Genomic DNA, 18,230 nt, shown 5'->3' with positions numbered 1-18,230 from the left:
AGATTGTTACAACTTATTTAGAATTCTGCAGCACGCACGCCTGGTCTTCAATCAGCCAAAAAGGACACATTTAACTCCTCTCTTTGTTACTCTCCATTGGCTTCCTATAGTGGCCAGAATTAAATTTAAATTTCTCATCTTGGCCTATAGGACACTTACTGGATCTGCTCCCTGCTATTTCAATTCTTGGCCTATAGGACACTTACTGGATCTGCTCCCTGCTATTTCAATTCTATGATGAAGCTGTACATCCCCAACCGACCACTGCGGTCTTCTGATGAGCGTTTTTTGTGTCGACCAGCCATAAACGCTGGTTCAAATTCAATACTCTTTTTCTCAGTGGTTGGTGGAATGAGTTGCCCAGTGCTCTCCGTTCCTGTGATAGTTTTGGGTCTTTCAAGAGGGGTCATAAAGGCCTAAAGGCATATCTGTTCAGCATGCAGTTAATTAAGCATTTCTTCAGTTATGATATACAGTATGTATATTATAGTATTTGTTTATTTTCATTGTTTATTTTCATTAGGCTATTGATTGCATTGGCATTATTGTTTATTATTGCTATTCTCCTTAATGTAGTCTTATCAACTTTTTTAAAACTGTTCACTGTTAATTTAACTATTGTTTTATTGTTTAAAGTCGCTTTGGAAAAAAGTGTCTGCCAAATCCCATAATAACCATAACCATACTTGAATTGGGATTAAATATCTTGACAGTTCTCCAAAACAGTTTGTAACATTCTTTTTTTACTATGCAAGTTTGCATCATGTAGGCCCTACACTTCTTTTTCCTAAGTGCTTACTCAAATAATGTGCTTAATAATTGCACATTAAATAGAACGTTAAGGATTGGAACGGATTTGACCTCAGGTTGGTTCCAATAGCCATGATTGTCCCTGATAAACAGCCCAGTCATAAATGTGTATTTCACAAATTATTATCTTTAATATGGTGGAGACAAAATAAACTTTGTTGACTGATAATTCACTGGTATATATTATAGGCCACTGTAGGTTTTTAATTATGTTACACTATCTCTCACAGTTACCTCGAATCAAAGCACAACAACTGTAATAATAGCAATACAATCTTAAACATCACATGTAATTAATGCACATAATATATCATCCTTGAGAAAAAAAAGTGTTATTTCCATGTGTTTACAGAGAGTAGCAAAGGAAAGATGCTGTGTTCTTTTAGTGGTATCTCTATCGTTGCGTTATCTTTTTGGACTTCTTGTTCTTCTTGGCTGGTTTAGGAAGTGCTGACGGTTTTGGACTCTCCACTGGCTTGGGGTTGGTCTTTGACATCTTCGGTTTGCCCCCTCTCAGCAGAGAAGGCTTGGGTTTGACTTTCTTCGGGGCCTTTGCAGCACCTTTGGCTTTCAAAGGGGGCTTGGAGGGGCTCGGCTCATCTTCTGGGCACGTTTGGAAAACGGACACATCCTTGACACTTTGCCCATGCAGCTCAGCTGGATGGCCACAGGTTGCTGACACCGTCAGGCTGACATTGTCCATCCACCTGAACAGAACATGACATGAGGTTAAAAGCTACTGACAATTGTGTTGCTCTTCACATCTGTGATTTTTGTTTGTTTGTTTAAATTTGTAATTCACTTCACAGTGCAGTATTTGTGAACTTGGCACAGTTGTTAAATGAACAGGGACAATGTGTGTGCGCGCCTCTTACTTGCGTAGTAGTAGGAGATTGCAGTCACAGAGCAGTGGGTTGTCGGCCAGGTTGACTTCCTGCAGTCCAGTGAGGGAGCTCAGGCTGGGTAAGCTCTCCAGCTGGTTCCCCTTCAGAGACAAGGTGAGCATTCCTGAGCCCAGGCCAGCAAGGGAGTCCTTAGACATCTACAGAATGGATAAAGTAGCAGAGGCTATTAATAGAACAAAAAAGAAATCAGTGCAATGTTACTGTATGCTAATGTAACAGTGATGATTTAGTTTCTTCCACTTGCACTCATTTTTGAGTTGTTTTCTTACACACTGGTATAGCTATGTCAAACAGTTGGTTGTGTACTGGCCTCTAGTGGTCATACAGGTGAAACTGCGTGGCTTTCCTCATAGTTTAGAGGATTAAAGCCAGTGGTAAATTGTGTGTAAACAGAGCTCCCACATAATTACATTAGAATTCATTACTAAACATTCTAAATCAACACCAATGATCTCAAGGTGTTATGGACTTCCTTTGCCAATGTAACCTGTGTATTCTCTGTAGTGTTTTTGTACATTAGAAGATATCGAAGCTTCAAATCACACATAGCTAATATGTCTTCTCCTTATATTGGCATTCTGTGTTAATATCCATGCTGCTGCTTTGCTACGGAATCCCTAAGTGTTATCTCTCATGCCAGCTCAATAAATGACAAACTGGTCCCACGTCTCCTTGACATTTCTTGGAAAAACACAACGCAGACAAGTACATGGGGTTACACTAACAGTAAATTATAGATAATTTGTCATATGTGTGCGTGATATAAAAAGTACACTGGTGTCTGCATACACTCTATGGACCAAAGTCTTGGGACACCTACCATTACACCCCCAGATACTTCAGTGACATTATAAATCCCCCCCGCAGCTTATATGGAATTGGTCCCCCCCATTTCCATCAGATTTTAAAGTATCTATGGATTTTTTGCCCATTCATTCAGGTGTTGGACAAGAAGGCCGGGCTTGCATTCTCTCTTCTAGTTCATCCCAAAGGTGGTTGATGCAGGGGTCTCCATCAGGTAGCACGCAAGCTACTAATGGCTCTCCAACTGTTTCTAAGTAGCTCTCCAAAAGATAACAGTCACTTGGTAAACCCTCGCAGATCAAATTCACAGACATCCTGCCCCCTTCTGATACAAAATTATTAAATATAAATTGCACAACTTCTGCTGCACGTAAAGTAAGTTATTTTGGTTGGTCAATGCTGTAGGTGTGGCATGAGATGGTGATGTGGTGATGGTGACCAAACACACACCAAATTTGGCTATGACTAGGCCAATAAAATAGCTTTTGGCCATGTTCATTTAGTCAAAGTATGACTGTACACAGTGAAGCAAGGTCCATGCAGACTTGCTTAAGTGAATTTTATTATGGAAGAAATGAACTCACACAGAATAGTTTTTTCTACTTCTACACTACACTTCTGGGATGAGCTAAAACAGACATTGCGAGTCAACATCAGCATCTGGCCTCACAAATGCGTTTCTGGATGAATGGGCAAAAATTCCCACAGTCCCTCCAATGTCTTGTGGAAAGCCTTCCCAGGTAAGTGGAAACTGCTATAACAGCAAAGGGGGGACAAATTCCATATTAATGCTTATGGATTTAGAATGTTGTTGAAGTTCCTATGGGTGTAATGGCAGGCGTCCCAATACTTCTGTCCATATAGTGTATCAGTATATCTTTAGGTATATAGGTTTTTAACTGTGATTTGAAATGAACAGATGTCATGTGTACACACATTCCCCACCTTCGCCAGACCAGTGCCATCTAAGTACAGGCGCTGCAGGCTCTGAGCGATAGGCATGAATGCCTTTGGGCCCACCCAGCGTATAGGATTCCCCGACAGATGGAGCTCTCGAAGGAGTGGAGCGTTTCCCAGCGCTTTGCTGGGCACCTCGGTCAGTTTGTTGCCCTCCAAGTGCAGCTTGTCTAAGTGCGGCGCCGGGTCGAGGGCTTTGGCCACCACCGAATCGATGGTGTTGTTGGCCAGGTACAATGCCCTAAGCATCTTCACCGAGGAGAGCATGCCGGCCGACTCCAACTTCGAGATGGCATTGCCCTCCAGATTCAGCTCCAGCAGGCTGGGCATCGGCGCCAGCGTGGCTGCTGAGAGGAACTGCGTCAGCCGGTTACCATCCAGGTGGAGGTAGGTGATCTGCGGTGCCCCTGCGAAGGTGTCTGGCTCGAGGGAGGTGAGGTCGTTCTCCGTCAGGTAGAGGTAGAGCAGACCCTTCATACCACGGAAGGCCCCGGCTTCAATCTCATGGATCTTGCACCGGTCCAGGTGCAGGGAGACGACCTTGGCAAGTCCGCGGAAACTGTTGGAGGGGACGTTGTGGAAGTGGTTGTCCCTCAGGTCCAGCAGGCTGGTGTTTTTGAGAAAGCCTTGAGGGACTTTAGTGTGACCCCTGTCCTCACAGGTGGCGTGCTGAGCTTCAGGCTGGAAGCAGAGAAGAGTTGAAGGAATACTTTGAAGGGACATAAGTTGTTGGCCAACAGCATTTTGTTACCTCCATCTTTATCACCACCAGTACAAAGAGCTAGTTTCAAACTAATCTGAGTCACTTTCAAACAAAAAACTTGTATACAAAAGATATATCTTTTGTATTCCTGTCAGATTTCTTAATTTGGAGGTTCCTTCCCTGACAAACATAACTGAGTGTGTATTGTAGTACCATTCTTGGATTGAAGAATGTTGTTGCACTATGTTCTCAGAGGATATAAACTTATGTGTATATTTTAGTATATTTTTGGGGCTTTTAGCCTTTATTTAGATAGGACAGTGAAGTGTGACAGGAAGAAGGTAGGAGAGAGAGATGGGGTGGGATCCAGAAATGACCACAGGTTGGATTCGAACCTGGGTCCACATGGGCACTTACCCCAAGTATGGTATGGGCGCTGTGGTCTGTTACGCCACAGCGTCCCCCACCTCCCTACCATTTCTAAATCTCCTTGGCTCACCTCACACTCACAGTTGTCTGGACAGCCGACCTTCTTCTGGGGTTTTGGCGGGGGCGCCAACAGCTGTGCACCAGCTTCCTCGGCCTCCTCTAGCTCCTCTTTGGTCAGGCCCTCCCTGCCCCTGCAGCGCAGGTCTGCTGGGTCCACCGCCTCCAGAGGCTCCTCCGAGAGGTGCGGAGGCCCGGCGCAGAGCCCCAGGAGCTTCACCTGGCCCACCTGGGCCCACTCTCTCAGAGGCCGCAGGTGGCAGTTGCAGTAGGTGGGATTGCCCGTGAGGTTGAGGAACGACAGCTCTCTGGGGCCCAAGATGGGTTCCAGGGAGCGGAGCTGGTTGTGGCTGAGGTCCAGATGGGAGAGGAGGGGCGCATGAATGAGGGCGCCGTCTGAGAGGTCCTGTAGGGACATGTGGTCCAAGTAGAGGTGTGTGAGTTTAGCCATGGACACGGTCTCCTCTCCCATATAGATCATTGGGTTGTAGCTCATCTCCAGGTGGGTAACTTCGACCAGTCTGCACATAAATTTGATGAGAGTATTAGTGTTTCAGTTGTTATATAGAGTAATTATTGTATTCTAAATCAACACCGAAACTTACTGTTTTCACACTTTTTTGCATTGACTATTGATTGAAAATTCAGAAACTAAACTGAACTAACATAAGTAGAACACCTATGATTCATCTGTTACCTTTCAATATCACTAAATGACAATTAGCCTTGCCCTCAGCCTACCTAGCCTACCTGGTCATTGTCTGTGTGGGGAAAAACTGCAGCTCGTTGTGGTCCAGACTGAGGCGCGTGAGGGTAAAGAGGCTGGCGAAGGCCTCTGTGGCCAGGTTGTTGAGGGAGTTGTGGCTAAGTTTCAGCCACTGGATGTTCAGTAGGCCCTGGAAGGCCATGTTGGGCAAATAGACCAGCCGGTTGTGTGTGAGTGAGAGCAGGTTGAGGGAGCCCATCTGGGTGAAGGCCCCTGGCTGGACCTCCTCCACGCGGTTGTGGTCGATCAGGAGCTGCTTCAGGGACAAGAGACCATCAAAGGACTCCTGTTGGTGCAAGTAATAAAGAATGTAATTCAGTGAGATGGGGAGACAGGGCTGAGTTGATAATAAACTAGTCCTTAATAAACAGTGCAGTTGAAATTGAGCATAATTCTTTTTGTGGATTGGAAATATGTGTTTGTTACTCCAATATACATAAAATATGGGAATATGTTACTGCAAAGGTAAAGTTTTGGACCTCTGTTTTGATTGCATTCACAATGGCCAGTACAAAAATACTCCAGATACTGATGAACTGCACTGTATTTTTGGAGGAAATGTGTGATTGATTTTCACTGCACAAATTAGAAAAGGCAATGCAAGTTTATATAGAGCCCAAATGCAAATGCAAAACAACAAAGAGGACGATGATTTACAATAGTCAGGAATGCTACCAACCTGGTACAGGACATCAATGTTATTATGTGCCAGGTTGAGATAGACAAGGCGTCCAAGGCCACGGAATGCCCCCTCCCGCACTGACCGGATGTTGGAGCTCTGCAGGTTGAGGTGTGTGAGGTAGGGCGTGTGCTGGAAGGACCCTCTGGGTAACTCTTGCAAGTCATTCTTCCTAAGGTCCAGCTTCACAGTTATCTGCATAATTGTTGTGGGCATGATGAACGTGCAGATAAATTAAGGAGTGTTTTAAATTCAGTTAATTGACTAATGAACATGAGTGCTGATATGCTGGCAAACAGTAAAATATGCATTTCATTTATAGCCTACACTTTCATTGTAGATACTTTTTGAGAGGAATGTTTGCAACAAGCAGTCTGTTGTGACATGTAACTTTAACATATAATAACACTGATATTATCACTGGTCCCTGTACTGACAGTCAGAGGCCCCAAATTTAACACAATTTGACCATCACCATTATTATCTGAGAGGCCCAATTATATACTTACATAAAGCTCAAGATATCTCGCAACACCACTGTATTTTCAAAGTTAAATCTTACCTCATCTATTGTGGGGGGAACCTTAGTTAGATTTTTGCCGATGCAGGCAACAGTGAGTTTCTTCAGGTCACAGGAGCATGGGCGCAAACATTTTCCCGAAAACGATGGTGAGACTGTCATCAGGAGCAGTAAAACAGCGACTCGCCATTGGTTGAATCCAAATATTGACGACCACATCTATGTATTTGGCAGGGACAAACCACTTTTACATGAATGCGAGAATTATTTGTAGTATTAAATCGATCACAATGACGCGTGTGCACATCCATGCTGACCAAACACCAAAGTGCTTCTCTAAATGTAATGCTTATAAATAATTGTTCTCACCACAAAAAAACGACTTACCTTTTACATTCAAGTAATGTCGACCTAATCCCAAGTGACCAATCAAATAAATCCAGAGGGTGTTGGTATTTCCACTATGGGCATCAGAGAACGCGACGCAGGTCAGTGGTTGGTTATTTTATTTCGACTGGTTAGGCTGAAACATTTGACCAGTTTAAACAGACAGAAGTCTTTAAGCACACCTTTGTTACATTCTTTTGTCCTGACCCCTGGTCCCCCCGTCAGCGCTTTTCGAATTAGCACTTGGGCCACACATTTCCCTGCCGCTTAAAGTTCTGAGAACACATACTTGATTCCTTAGAGAAAGACCACCAATACATCAAATCGTAGTACCCATATTTATTAACGTTTGCTAATTTCACGCATGTGATTTTGAAGTGTTAAAGGAAAATATAGGCCTATATGGCGGTGTAATTGTGTCAAAAGTAGCTTCGGAGAGCCTCGTTGCATTAAAAGAAAAATACGCACTTTGCTACTTGCTTACTATTAAGATTATTAAAGGCACGAACGTAACACTTAAAGCATGCACAAGTGACTCATCGCGATGCAATCCATTCCTAAAACGGTAAGGTAAAATGGTAATCTTCTATACAATAGCAGAGGGGAGAAATGCACCAGGTTTGCGCACAAAGGCGCACTGTTGCTCTCTGTAGAACAGAGGAGACTGTTGGTATTGTGAAGAAAATAAATGGTTAATCCACTGACTGAGGCTGACCACTTTGACTAACCAGTGTCCACATTGCCCTTTTATGTAACTGACCATAACTACTTTAGCTGGACTCTGGATCAGAGTAATTAACCAAAAACAAGCTGATACCGAGTAACTTTATTGTACTGTACTTGAACAATATTGCATTCACTCTAGACAGGAGGGCCCATTCAGCTTCATAACATTCTTATACACCATATATCATATGGATATTGACCTTGGAGTAACTTTTCTAGAATGTATATTTTATTTTTCAAAACCCTGATTTGAATAGCTGACATTGTTTTCAATGGATAAGCTTATCTTCAGGAGCACTCTTATGGATATGATAACTAATTAACTTGTGATAATACAGGCCAAATAAGCACCTGACCCTTTAGTGCAGATACAATGAGGGTTGAGTGAGTCGAATTTAGATATCTAAACTGAAATGGATATTTTTAATTCTAGGTTCACCCATCAGTAAACAAGCATTTTCATTTTTGGACAAATGTAGTGAGCCATTGTAATGCCTGCAAAATAAAACGCTACTTTTCCCTTCTTGCTTATAATTCTTATTACCATAATCAAGTGTTTAAATATTCTTTATTACATATGTATTTTCATAACTATTGATTTTTAAAAATGTTTTTTTTTTTGTCCATCAATGTATTTTTTCCCCCTCTTTTTAAAAAAAGTTCCTCCAATAACTGCATGCTTGTTGTCTCAGCTTTCAGTCACAAAATGAGTCCATTGAAAGGTGAACTCTGATCAGTCCTGTCTGGCATAGTGTCCCGTGATATGACCTGCTGGTACAGGAGCCATGATGGGTTTCTGGACATCCTGCTTGTCCCTGCTCATCATCATGGTGTGGCTGGGGCACCAGAGGGAGGGTGGTAGGGCAGGGGGAGTGTGTGGGAGTGTTATGGATGAGGTCCATGTAAGTCAGTCTGTGGGAGACATGGAGTACCAAGATGTCTAGCACTATGGCCTGATCCTCTGCAGGGTGGACTTCAGACTGTCTCGGGCTCCAGCGCATGACTCGCAGGCCTGTGTGTGTCTACAGGGACGACACAAAACATGGTCAATTGATGCCATACATTTTCATGCATTTACAAAAAAAAAAATTCAAACAGATATTTTAGTTTTTAAACTTTCAAAAAGCTGCTAATTTCGAATTTTGTTGTATTTTTATGTACAATGACAATACAAGCTATTCTGTAAGGCTTGTAAATGGTGCTGATTTTTATACTTGAATAACATCAAGACGTGTTGGTAAAGACATAAATTAAAATTCATCCCCAAAGTAAAATTAGTCCCCGGGCAAACACTTTTTCAAAGCACTTTCACTACTGAGAATGAGACTGAATTAAATTACCGTGACATGAAGGCATCTAACACGCCGATGTGTTCCTGGGGGAAATAGTCCTGCTGCACAGCATGCTCAAGAGCCTGCAAATGACCTGCCACCACCCGCATTGGCTTCACCTTCTCTTCACTCTGAGATGAGACAGAGAGCACGGATTAGTCTTAAGTAATTAGCAAGTGATATCAGTCTATGCTCATTTTGGTTACAGTGTATAGCCAAATCCCATAGTGCAGTGGTTCCCAAAATTTTAACAGGCATGTACCCCCTGAGACATTATGATCTTCCGGAGTACCCCCAACACCACCAACTGTTAACAAGTTTTTTTTAAATTGTTTTATTAATATTTATTTTTATCAATTTTGTCGAGAATAGTGAATAGGATCATAAACATATGATACAAATCTCATCAATAGTCAACATATGATAGGCCTACAAATGTGCTGAATATAATGATTTTAAATAGATCTGCACCTAATCTCACACACAATCGTCTTGTTGAATGCAGTGATCTTATCTGCTAGGTGCTTGTCTTTGCCTTGTAACTGGAGATTTAACTCATTGAACTTTCCAAATATATCGCTAAGATAGGCCAGCTTCGTCAAGGAATGTTCATTAGTGAACGTGCTTGCAGATTCAAACATGCGCTCTTCCTCCAAGAAGAGGCGTCTCGGAGCTCAAACACGCGACAGCACTTTACCTCGGGAAAGCCACCTTGCCTCGCTGTGAAACAGTACAGCCTTTTGGTCAGCTCCCATCTCCTCTTAAAAAGTGCGGAGAATAGACACGCTTTTAAGGGCCGGGTCTTGATGAAATTCACCACTCTCACAACCTCGTTCAAAAGCTCATTCAGGTCGGGACTAACTAAGCTGCCTTGACACGAGCGCTTCCCTATGAATAACACAGTGCGTCCATTGCGCATCGGGTGCTACCTGGGCCTAGGCTACAGATAAAAAAATAAATAAAAAAAACTCCTGTGGGGCGCGACGGAGTTCGCGCCCCACCTGGCATGTCTCCGTGACCCAGTTTGAGAAACGCTGTTTTACCCTCTCTGTCTCCACTCTCGAATATTTTGTTAATGCGGAGAAAATACGTTTTTAATGTGCAGTGCAAATGCGGAAGTTAAGTTACCAATGTGGGATAGAGAAAACGTTTGAAAAGGCATAGGACTTAGATCTTTTTTTCGCGTACCCCCTGAAATCAGTCCACGTACCCCTGGGGGTACGCGTACCCCAGTTTGACAACCGTGGCCGTAGTGTATTTGACCTGTCTTGCATTTGATCACTGTAATGGTGGGTGCCCCCATTTAAATCCGTTTCAATCGTTCAGTGTGGTCAATTTAAGACCGATATAACTTATAACTGATCAGGGACAGGGATTAATCAGCATGCCTAACAAACACTGTGTACCTGTATGTGTGGCTGACAGGGAGAGAGCTTGGACTTACTTTCAGCAGTCCCAGCATGATGAGTAATGAGGAGATGAAGTGGAAGGTACTGAAGGAGGGGCTGGAGAAGGCTTTCCTGAGAATGCCGTCTGAAACAACACACACAGACACAAGCTCAGTAGGCCATTCACAAACCTACATGGTGTTAACTCAAATTGCTCACGGTATTCTGGTGTGGGTGTGTATGGATGTGACTACAAAAGGGGAAGACAACACTCACCAACACTGTCCAAGACCGCTGTTTTCACTTCCTCATCCTGGTCTTTGTAAACTGAGGAGATTTTCAGGAAGGCCTCGGCCGTCTTAAAGGCATCGTCCACATCCACCTGAGGAGATAATGGCCACATGATTACATACAGCACTCTGAATGTCCTTCCCTTTTCATGTTTGCAATCAAATGAAAGGCCAACAGTGGGCACGTACCGTAAAACTTCAAATAATAGCAGAGTCCCAAATAGACGCCGGTCTCTTTTAAACGCCTGATGTGGCTACAGGTTTGGGTTAAAGACCGGTCTCAAATAGAGGCCTGGTCTGTTTTAGTTTCAGGTTGTATTTAATCTTCTTAAACCTGTCAGATCGTCTGTTCAAAGTCCAATTCACACCAAAGATTCACAATTAGACAAAACCGTTGCAGAAAGGAGTTGCAGCGGTGTGAATTAGATGTTGCACGTCGTAGCAAGCCGTAGCAAAGCATTCACCATGTCTAGTCACAGTTGCAAGGTTTTAAAATGTTGCATCAAGTTGCTGGTTTATAGAATGCTGCAGCTCATCTTGTCGCAAATCTTTGGTGTGAATTGGGCTTAAGCCAGTATGGTGCAGACTGCGCACGCTAACGTTATGATTAGATGGCATTAGAAGACTGTGGTGGGGAAAAGCTAGAGTTCCAAATTGTATAACTTTTTTAAATATGAACTATGCCTACATGTCCGACTTAGTCATCGTTCAATTCATCCCTTTTGCTTAAAATTTGTGGATAGGCCAATTGTTTTTAAGCTGGCAACAAAACAAAAGGGTTTGCGAACGTTATTCTTTATTCTAAATGCGTACCGCCATGGCGATAAAGAGAAAGAAGTAGGCTATGATTTGAAATGTAAGCTGACTGTTTGGTCAAATTTGCCAAATAAAATATGGGAGAAATGATATGCTCTCTCATGCTGTTTCATTCGTGCCGAAAAGGAGGGAGAATGAAACACGCACACTCCACTTTTGCATAAATAATTCCTGAACAGTTTTGGTCAGGGCTGATAATGCAACTGTATTTGACAAAGGACCGATATAGGCTAGGTTGCTAGTGACAAAATATGAGCTTTTAGTGTGATACGATTTCTTTGTAAATTACGTTTGATTAAAAACGTGTTTCCTCTGTTCTGGCTATCCTGCTATGTGGATCTTATCTCACTCAATGAACAACATCTCAACACTAAATGAATGATGATCCGTAATTGTCATCAGATAGCCTAGTCATATGGGTAAACAATCAGTGTTTGAAATAATTAATTCGATAATATTTTCCATCTTTGGAGAGAAAAAAAGTTTTGTGTAAAGGGAATTAAAGGCCCGTCTCATATAGACGCCTGTCTCTAAAACTAGCCGGTGCAGTTTGGCGATTTGGGAAAATAAAAGCCCAGGCTCGGGAGTTTTACGGTAATAGATTTTCTTGGAAACCATCAAATTACAGCACAATGGCTGAATGATTGTTTTTCCTTCACAGGGGACAGCACGCTCACACATGGCCTACCTAAATATGTAAACGTAGGCAAACATACAGTAGTGTTTTTGTAAAAGGAATTCCCTACCTTGTAAACTCCCCAGTCAGTAATCAAATCAGTAGGCTTATATCTTTCCAGTTAAAAAATAGGCCTGGGGTCTATATCTTTGACCACTTGTGTCTGGTGTGCTATGGCAATTAAACTAGTCTGGGAGCCCTCAGCTCTTACCTGCTGCTCGATAAGCAGTGCTCGCTTGGCACCCAATCGGAGCAGCTTGTCCGGAGAGGGGAAACTCAGGAAGGAGGAGACATCAGGAGGACGGGGCTCCGACGGTGGAGGGGTCATCTGAAGGGGATACACAGGAGGTGGGATACAGTTTTTTTAAAAGACTCTACAGTTCACTTTGACTTCAGTTTGTTTTACAACTCAGGCTCTGACCCATTTTCTAAGTAATATATCACTATAATTAAACATGCAAAATAGAACATCAAATAGAAAAGCAGATATAGAAATAAATGTAGCTGAAAAACAAACAAACAAAAAAAACAACACTTTTCTGAGTGCATAGGTCACAGGCTTCAACTACAACTGCTAGTTGGAAATCAGTGGTAGGGGTACATAGTCAGGTAGCTCAACAGCTGAAGCCTTTAGCTAACAATCAGAACATAGATTATGAATGATGCATCGAAGTCAAGAATACCCATAGAGAGCTGACCTGGTTGACTCTGTTCTCTTCCTCTTCTTCTTCCTCCTCCTCCTCCTCCTCTTCAGCATCTTCCTCTCCTTCATCCTCATCCTCCTCGTCTTCATCATCCTCTTCCTCGTCGTCCTCAGGCTCTCCCTCATCGTCACTGCAAACACAAGGGCACAACTCAGTTTGCACCATGTAAAGGGGGTCAAACAGGGGATAAACGGTTAGGGTCAAAGGTGAGGGGAGATGAGGCCGTTTATCAGATGGCCGTGCTGTACCTGAGAGATCCCAACAGATCTCCCATGTTCATGTTCTCCATAATTTCTTTCAGACTGCTGCAACCATCTTCTCCCAGACAGTTTCCTAAGAACATGGTAAGAAAGATTATAAGAGAATCTAATGTGTTTAACACAGCCTGATTTTAGCTGCACAGAACATAATTCAGCCCACAGATAACTGGGGCAGACACGTGGACATGTAATGTACATTACAGACAGTCTGTATGTCATGGAGCACAAAAGCAGAGTTGTCTAAAGCAGGCTAAAGATATTCACACCAGACAGTTACCTCGTTCATGTTTGATCAATTACAACACTACACTGAATCCTTATTTATCGGTACTACTGTATTGCCTTCAGGAGGAGTAGTATAAGTATATATACTCTTTTGAGTTTGAATTTTGTCTCTGCATTTATCCCAATCTGTGAATTAGTGAAACACGCTCAGCACACAGTGAACACACAGTGAGGTGAATCACACACTAATCCCGACGCAGTGAGAGCAGTTAGGCAACCCTTCGGTTACAAGCCCGAAGCCCTAACCAGTAGGCCACGGCTGCCGCCCATTTTTTTGTTTTTGGACCCCACCATAAGGTGGGGCGTTAAAAAAATTAATATCAACTCATAGTGGTCGTTTCCACAGAAATCTTTAGTAGAAGGCGAAAGATTTATACGATATGAAGAGAACCATGAGTGTTCTGAGAGTAACTGTTGTATGAGAGTAACTGTTGTAAAAATGATAACATTGCATAAATTAACATTTTACAATATGCAATTAATAATTATTACATGAGTGCCATGAGACCCATGAATGAGCTGAGCAAATAATGTTAGCTCAAGTAAACGTTAGCTCGCGAGTTGTAAAAAGTGGTTAAATTTAAACATCCATGGTTGTATGTCTAATGTTTGGCACTTTTGTTTTGTACCATTGAGATCGAGTTTCTCCAGTTGTGTCTTGTGCTCTAACGCCTGTGCCACCTTCAGAGCACCGTCCTCAGTGATCTCGCCAAACGACAAGTTCAGCTCCTGAGAGCAGGATACACAGAGAGACAGCAGTTAGTTTAAAGACACGCACACGCGCACTGAGGAAACTGTACCCAGATATTATCCAGGTAGGAGACACAGGAATATAATTTAAACAGGACCTATGTATTTCAAAACTACAGGATGCAAGATTGAGCAAAAAAGAAGTAAATCAGGTACTAGTTGCTCTAATCTACCTTTAGAATAGGCAGGCCATCCACAAGAATGTCAGCAATGGCCATAGCTCCTTCAGAGCGCACTAGGCAGTCCCCAAAGTTGATCACTTGCACATTACGCAGATTTTTCAATGCCTGTAGAGTCAAGAAATAATTATACACACCAACAGATCCTACAGTAAAAGTATAAATTCAGTGTAAGTTGCCCATTTCCAAACAGCTTGAGCCAAAAGGTAACAAATAAAAATGTCAACATCGTTTTTGAGACCATTTGCATGTTACAGAGCTATCCTTTCTTCTTTAAACATCATACATTAATGTTAAAACTTGGAATATGTCCTGTATGCCTTAGAACTTGCTCACTACAGTTCATTCAAATATGTGAGGATACTCACAAGGCATTCAAGTACTCTATAACAATAATACTACAGTTTCCAGCTCATACCTGTGCCATAGCGATAGCTCCTTTTTTGGTGAAGGTGTTATCATTGAGGTTGACGACACGGAGCTGAGGATTGTGCTGCAGGGCGTTGGCCAGGGCTGTGATGCCTGGGTGGTTGATGCCATTCTGAGGCATATGGATTTCCTCCAGACTCCCCATCAGCTAAGGACACAAAAGCCTTACATCAGTATATATAAGAAATTCACCCACCACTAGGTGAGATGGCAAATCACGCAACATGATAATGAGCACCTGGAAGGCCTGGGCAAGTGCTGTAGCTCCATCATTCTCAAGGCGGTTCCTGCCTGCAATGAACACCTTTAGCCTGAGGGGGGCGCCCTGTGCACTAGACTGCTTGTGGCACTCTGTCAAGGCGGCTGCCAGGATCTGGTTGGACAGTTTCAAATTACTCAAGCAATCTTCTCAAGGTACATAGGTGGTTAAATAAAGGTCAAATAAATATTCAAGGTAAAATATTCCTAAATAAATAAATCATTTATTTGTGTCCAAGAATAACTTGCTGTAACCTCCTGCAAAACATGAAAAACACTTGACCCACCTTTCCACCACCGATTCCCATGCCACAGTTGTTCAGGCGTAGCTCCTGAAGTGTGTGGCAAGCAGAGCTCTTGAGCAACTTTTCAATACCCTTGACCCCATCTGGCCCAAAGGCATTATCACTCAGGTCCAGGACTCGGAGATGGGCGCCAGAGGTCATGATGGCTGCTCCCAGGGAATTCTGGGAATAACAAGAATGAAAATATTTCTTGTTGGCATGGATTCTTTTCACTACCATATCAACCGTTTTCTGTCATCTTCTCCCATTGTATAGTTCAAAGTTGTAGTCTTCACTTGATGGAAAGTGAGCCAACTATTGACACCTAGGCCTTGGATGTTTGCATTGAGAACTCACCAGGGCAGGAGGGATCTCTGGACGCAGGCGGCCCGTGAACATGTCACTCCAGTAACAGTACTGTAAAATATGGGTAATAAAGTCAGGATCGAGAGAGAAATAATGCTATGCCATGCAGGCAGGGTAATATACTATACCTGAGGGCAATTGTAACATCCATAACGCCAATAAAATGTGATGGTATGGTATGATGTGAATGATTACATGAAATTTGAGCATTTGCTATTTTTGGCTGAAGAATGTACATGAGAAAAAATGCACAAAAAATGAATGTTATCATTCACATCATACAAATGCCAAGGCATTTCACAGGCGTTACGGATGTGACAAAAAGTTAATTTTCCGTGGAATTGCCCCTGAGCAGAAATTCCACATAAAATGTGGATACTGTAGATGCAATATGGTGTCAGTTGAATTGTTGAGTCCACACAGTAAAGACAAAATTATAAACGTCGCACACAGGTATTCTATATGTTTGTTCAGTCCTCGCTCCAGAAATTGAGGGGAAAAAACATTGTTTGGATCGAACCATACACTGTTCCATTTAACGTGTTGCTTTAGGAACATGAAAGGGAGGGGTGTAATTAGTTTTTGCTCGAGTTCCCATAGCAACAACCTCTCAATAGAACTACAGATTGCCTGTACCTGCAAGTCACTCTTGTCCTCCAAGGCTTTGGCAATGGCCTGTGCAGCCTCCACCCCAATCGTGTTACCCTCCAGCCGAAGAGCCTGGAGCCCCTGGAACTCCTTTATTTCTTTGACAATATCCTCAACTGGAGTTTGAGAGGGAGGGAGGGAGGTAGAGGGAGAAGGAAAGAGAGATTCAGTAAGGCACTGACAAACCATGCAAAACTTATAAGGTAGAACATTAAAATGTATGTTATTTGATGGACACTTTAATCTCAACAAGGCACTGGGGATGTGCAACACAGAGAAACACAGAAAATGAATGTATCCCTTCACAGTAAGGAAGTGTCAACATGACCCAAATGCAGACATTTCTCCCATGGAGTTCATTCTTTGATGTACACCCACATTGTATACGCCTGTACTCTAATATTTGTTTATTAAATAAGGTTAATTTTGGCTTTGAAGGGAATATACTTTAATAACCATTGCATACAAGTTATTTAAACATTTGTCCAGCTCACCAGATTCTGCATTGTCCAGTTTCAGCCCTTTCCCCTTATAGCTGAGTTCTCCTCCTCCTTCTACCACCTGCGTCTTGGCCAAGGAGTCGGCCAACTGCGCCACATCATCTGTAGCCATGACCTGCAATAAATCTGCTCCTTAAGACTGGTGGATTACATTTCATTTATTTTAATACACATACAGCAAAATTCCCCTTTTGAACAGATGACTTGAAACATGATGAATCATGGCAGGAACTTCATTTGTGTACACTTAAATGCTGCCCATCCCATCCCACTATATTTATGCTACCATCTATCACTCAGGACATGTTTAATAGAAGCACCAAACAGTGAATGTTGTGAATGTCCCAATCAGCAAAAGCTTGATCAAAGACCATAGAAAGAGAGTATTGTTGTAACATTAATTGTATAAATTACCCATAAAATGACGCATGAATTAGTTACCTATATTCCACAGTTATGTCCTCCTAAGTCAGACCCTAACAGTACCAGGCTTGGTAAAATGATGTGGTTTATGAGTGACTTTCTAAAATATCTGCATTTCCTATGATCTTCTATGTGAAAATCTGTTATTTGCCAGACGCTCTGACCCGAACATCCAATCCCTGATCCTTTAAATAGCTCACTAATGAGGCTGGTTAAGAACAAAGTTGTTTAGATGGAGACTTAAGCCAGGTCTGAACTTGGGAACTTTAACGTCAAATTGCAGAAAAACGAGTGATATATAGCTTGTTCCGACGCAATGTCACCAAGTAACCACCCAAGCTAACGTAAGGCAACTTAAAAACATTAACGTTATTAAGTAACAAGTCTGGTGCAGGAGAGCAGTCTTGTTATCATCCAGGTCTAACCGTGTAACCATACGGAAATGATTGCAGACTGTGCTACAGACTACATGTTAGGAGCACAATTACACTGAGCTTGATTAGCAAACATGCACAAATATTTTTGGCAGAACCACATGCGCCGTCAGAGCTCGCGCTGGCTAAGTAGCTAACGTTAGCCTTTCACCTAGACCACAGAATGTTCGTCATCATATCCACAAATGCGCCTTTTAAAAGAATGGCAAACTAATGTGTGAATAATAGTTTATGAAAGCTGCCATAATAATTACCTACGGTACAAAGGAGCAGAGGTCTGACGAGAGTCGTCTCCACAGCCACCACCACTTCCCAAAGGGCTGTCCAGTCCCGCTCGCGACAATGACGTCGGATAGTTCAAAAACCTCCAAAACCGGGGTCTCCCTCGTGTGGATCCAAGGGACTTGTAGTTCTATTGTATGGTGGCATTTTTTCCCCCCCAGTTTTTCTGTTTTCCCCAGTGAGT

At 42.6% G+C, this 18,230-nt stretch overlaps 2 protein-coding genes and 1 non-coding gene across 5 annotated transcripts; all 3 read right to left on the bottom strand.

Annotated features, from left to right (window-relative positions):
* Positions 1 to 1,004: 1,004 nt before the first annotated feature.
* chadla (chondroadherin-like a) lies at positions 1,005 to 7,106 on the bottom strand. 2 transcript variants are annotated; one of them, XM_042087936.1, is made up of 8 exons: positions 7,018 to 7,106; positions 6,673 to 6,849; positions 6,111 to 6,305; positions 5,416 to 5,717; positions 4,679 to 5,186; positions 3,465 to 4,157; positions 1,686 to 1,852; positions 1,005 to 1,517 (listed from the first exon to the last, which is right to left on the bottom strand). In XM_042087936.1, the coding sequence occupies exons 2-8, from the start codon at positions 6,847 to 6,849 to the stop codon at positions 1,205 to 1,207; spliced, it is 2,355 nt and encodes a 784-aa protein (XP_041943870.1). In that variant the 5' UTR covers positions 7,018 to 7,106; the 3' UTR covers positions 1,005 to 1,204. The 2 variants fall into 2 exon arrangements, with proteins under 2 accessions (XP_041943870.1, XP_041943871.1); XM_042087937.1 differs by having other exon boundaries at positions 6,673 to 6,874; positions 7,018 to 7,090.
* A 722-nt stretch (positions 7,107 to 7,828) lies between these two features.
* Positions 7,829 to 18,162, bottom strand: LOC121706311 (ran GTPase-activating protein 1-like). 2 transcript variants are annotated; one of them, XM_042087952.1, is made up of 16 exons: positions 18,019 to 18,162; positions 16,902 to 17,022; positions 16,396 to 16,523; positions 15,751 to 15,810; positions 15,397 to 15,576; positions 15,090 to 15,224; positions 14,841 to 14,999; positions 14,417 to 14,530; positions 14,123 to 14,222; positions 13,197 to 13,281; positions 12,943 to 13,078; positions 12,456 to 12,572; positions 10,739 to 10,844; positions 10,519 to 10,607; positions 9,084 to 9,205; positions 7,829 to 8,765 (listed from the first exon to the last, which is right to left on the bottom strand). In XM_042087952.1, the coding sequence occupies exons 2-16, from the start codon at positions 17,017 to 17,019 to the stop codon at positions 8,690 to 8,692; spliced, it is 1,725 nt and encodes a 574-aa protein (XP_041943886.1). In that variant the 5' UTR covers positions 17,020 to 17,022; positions 18,019 to 18,162; the 3' UTR covers positions 7,829 to 8,689. The 2 variants fall into 2 exon arrangements, with proteins under 2 accessions (XP_041943886.1, XP_041943887.1); XM_042087953.1 differs by having other exon boundaries at positions 18,023 to 18,136.
* LOC121706335 lies at positions 13,778 to 13,893 on the bottom strand. The gene has a single exon (XR_006031008.1). It is a non-coding gene; the product is annotated as a U5 spliceosomal RNA (small nuclear RNA).
* Positions 18,163 to 18,230: the final 68 nt, after the last annotated feature.

Source organism: Alosa sapidissima, chromosome 3, assembly GCF_018492685.1.
Source record: "Alosa sapidissima isolate fAloSap1 chromosome 3, fAloSap1.pri, whole genome shotgun sequence".
NCBI lineage: Eukaryota > Metazoa > Chordata > Actinopteri > Clupeiformes > Clupeidae > Alosa > Alosa sapidissima.
Note: the sequence above shows the minus strand (reverse complement) of the source record. Positions and strands in the feature narration are given on the sequence as shown.

What these genes read in the sequence shown, in the direction of transcription:
- LOC121706311 (XM_042087952.1), bottom strand. Translation starts at nt 17,019, where the DNA reads ATGGCTACAGATGATGTGGCGCAGTTGGCCGACTCCTTGGCCAAGACG. An exon ending in GGAGAAACTCGATCTCAATG is followed by an intron (nt 13,282 to 14,122) that starts GTACAAAACAAA and finishes CCATGTTCTTAG; the next exon opens with GAAACTGTCTGGGAGAAGAT. An exon ending in CACTGCTTATCGAGCAGCAG is followed by an intron (nt 10,845 to 12,455) that starts GTAAGAGCTGAG and finishes TTATCTCCTCAG; the next exon opens with GTGGATGTGGACGATGCCTT.
- chadla (XM_042087936.1), bottom strand. Translation starts at nt 6,849, where the DNA reads ATGTGGTCGTCAATATTTGGATTCAACCAATGGCGAGTCGCTGTTTTA. An exon ending in TTCCCCCCACAATAGATGAG is followed by an intron (nt 6,306 to 6,672) that starts GTAAGATTTAAC and finishes ACAATTATGCAG; the next exon opens with ATAACTGTGAAGCTGGACCT. An exon ending in AATCTCCTACTACTACGCAA is followed by an intron (nt 1,518 to 1,685) that starts GTAAGAGGCGCG and finishes TGTTCTGTTCAG; the next exon opens with GTGGATGGACAATGTCAGCC.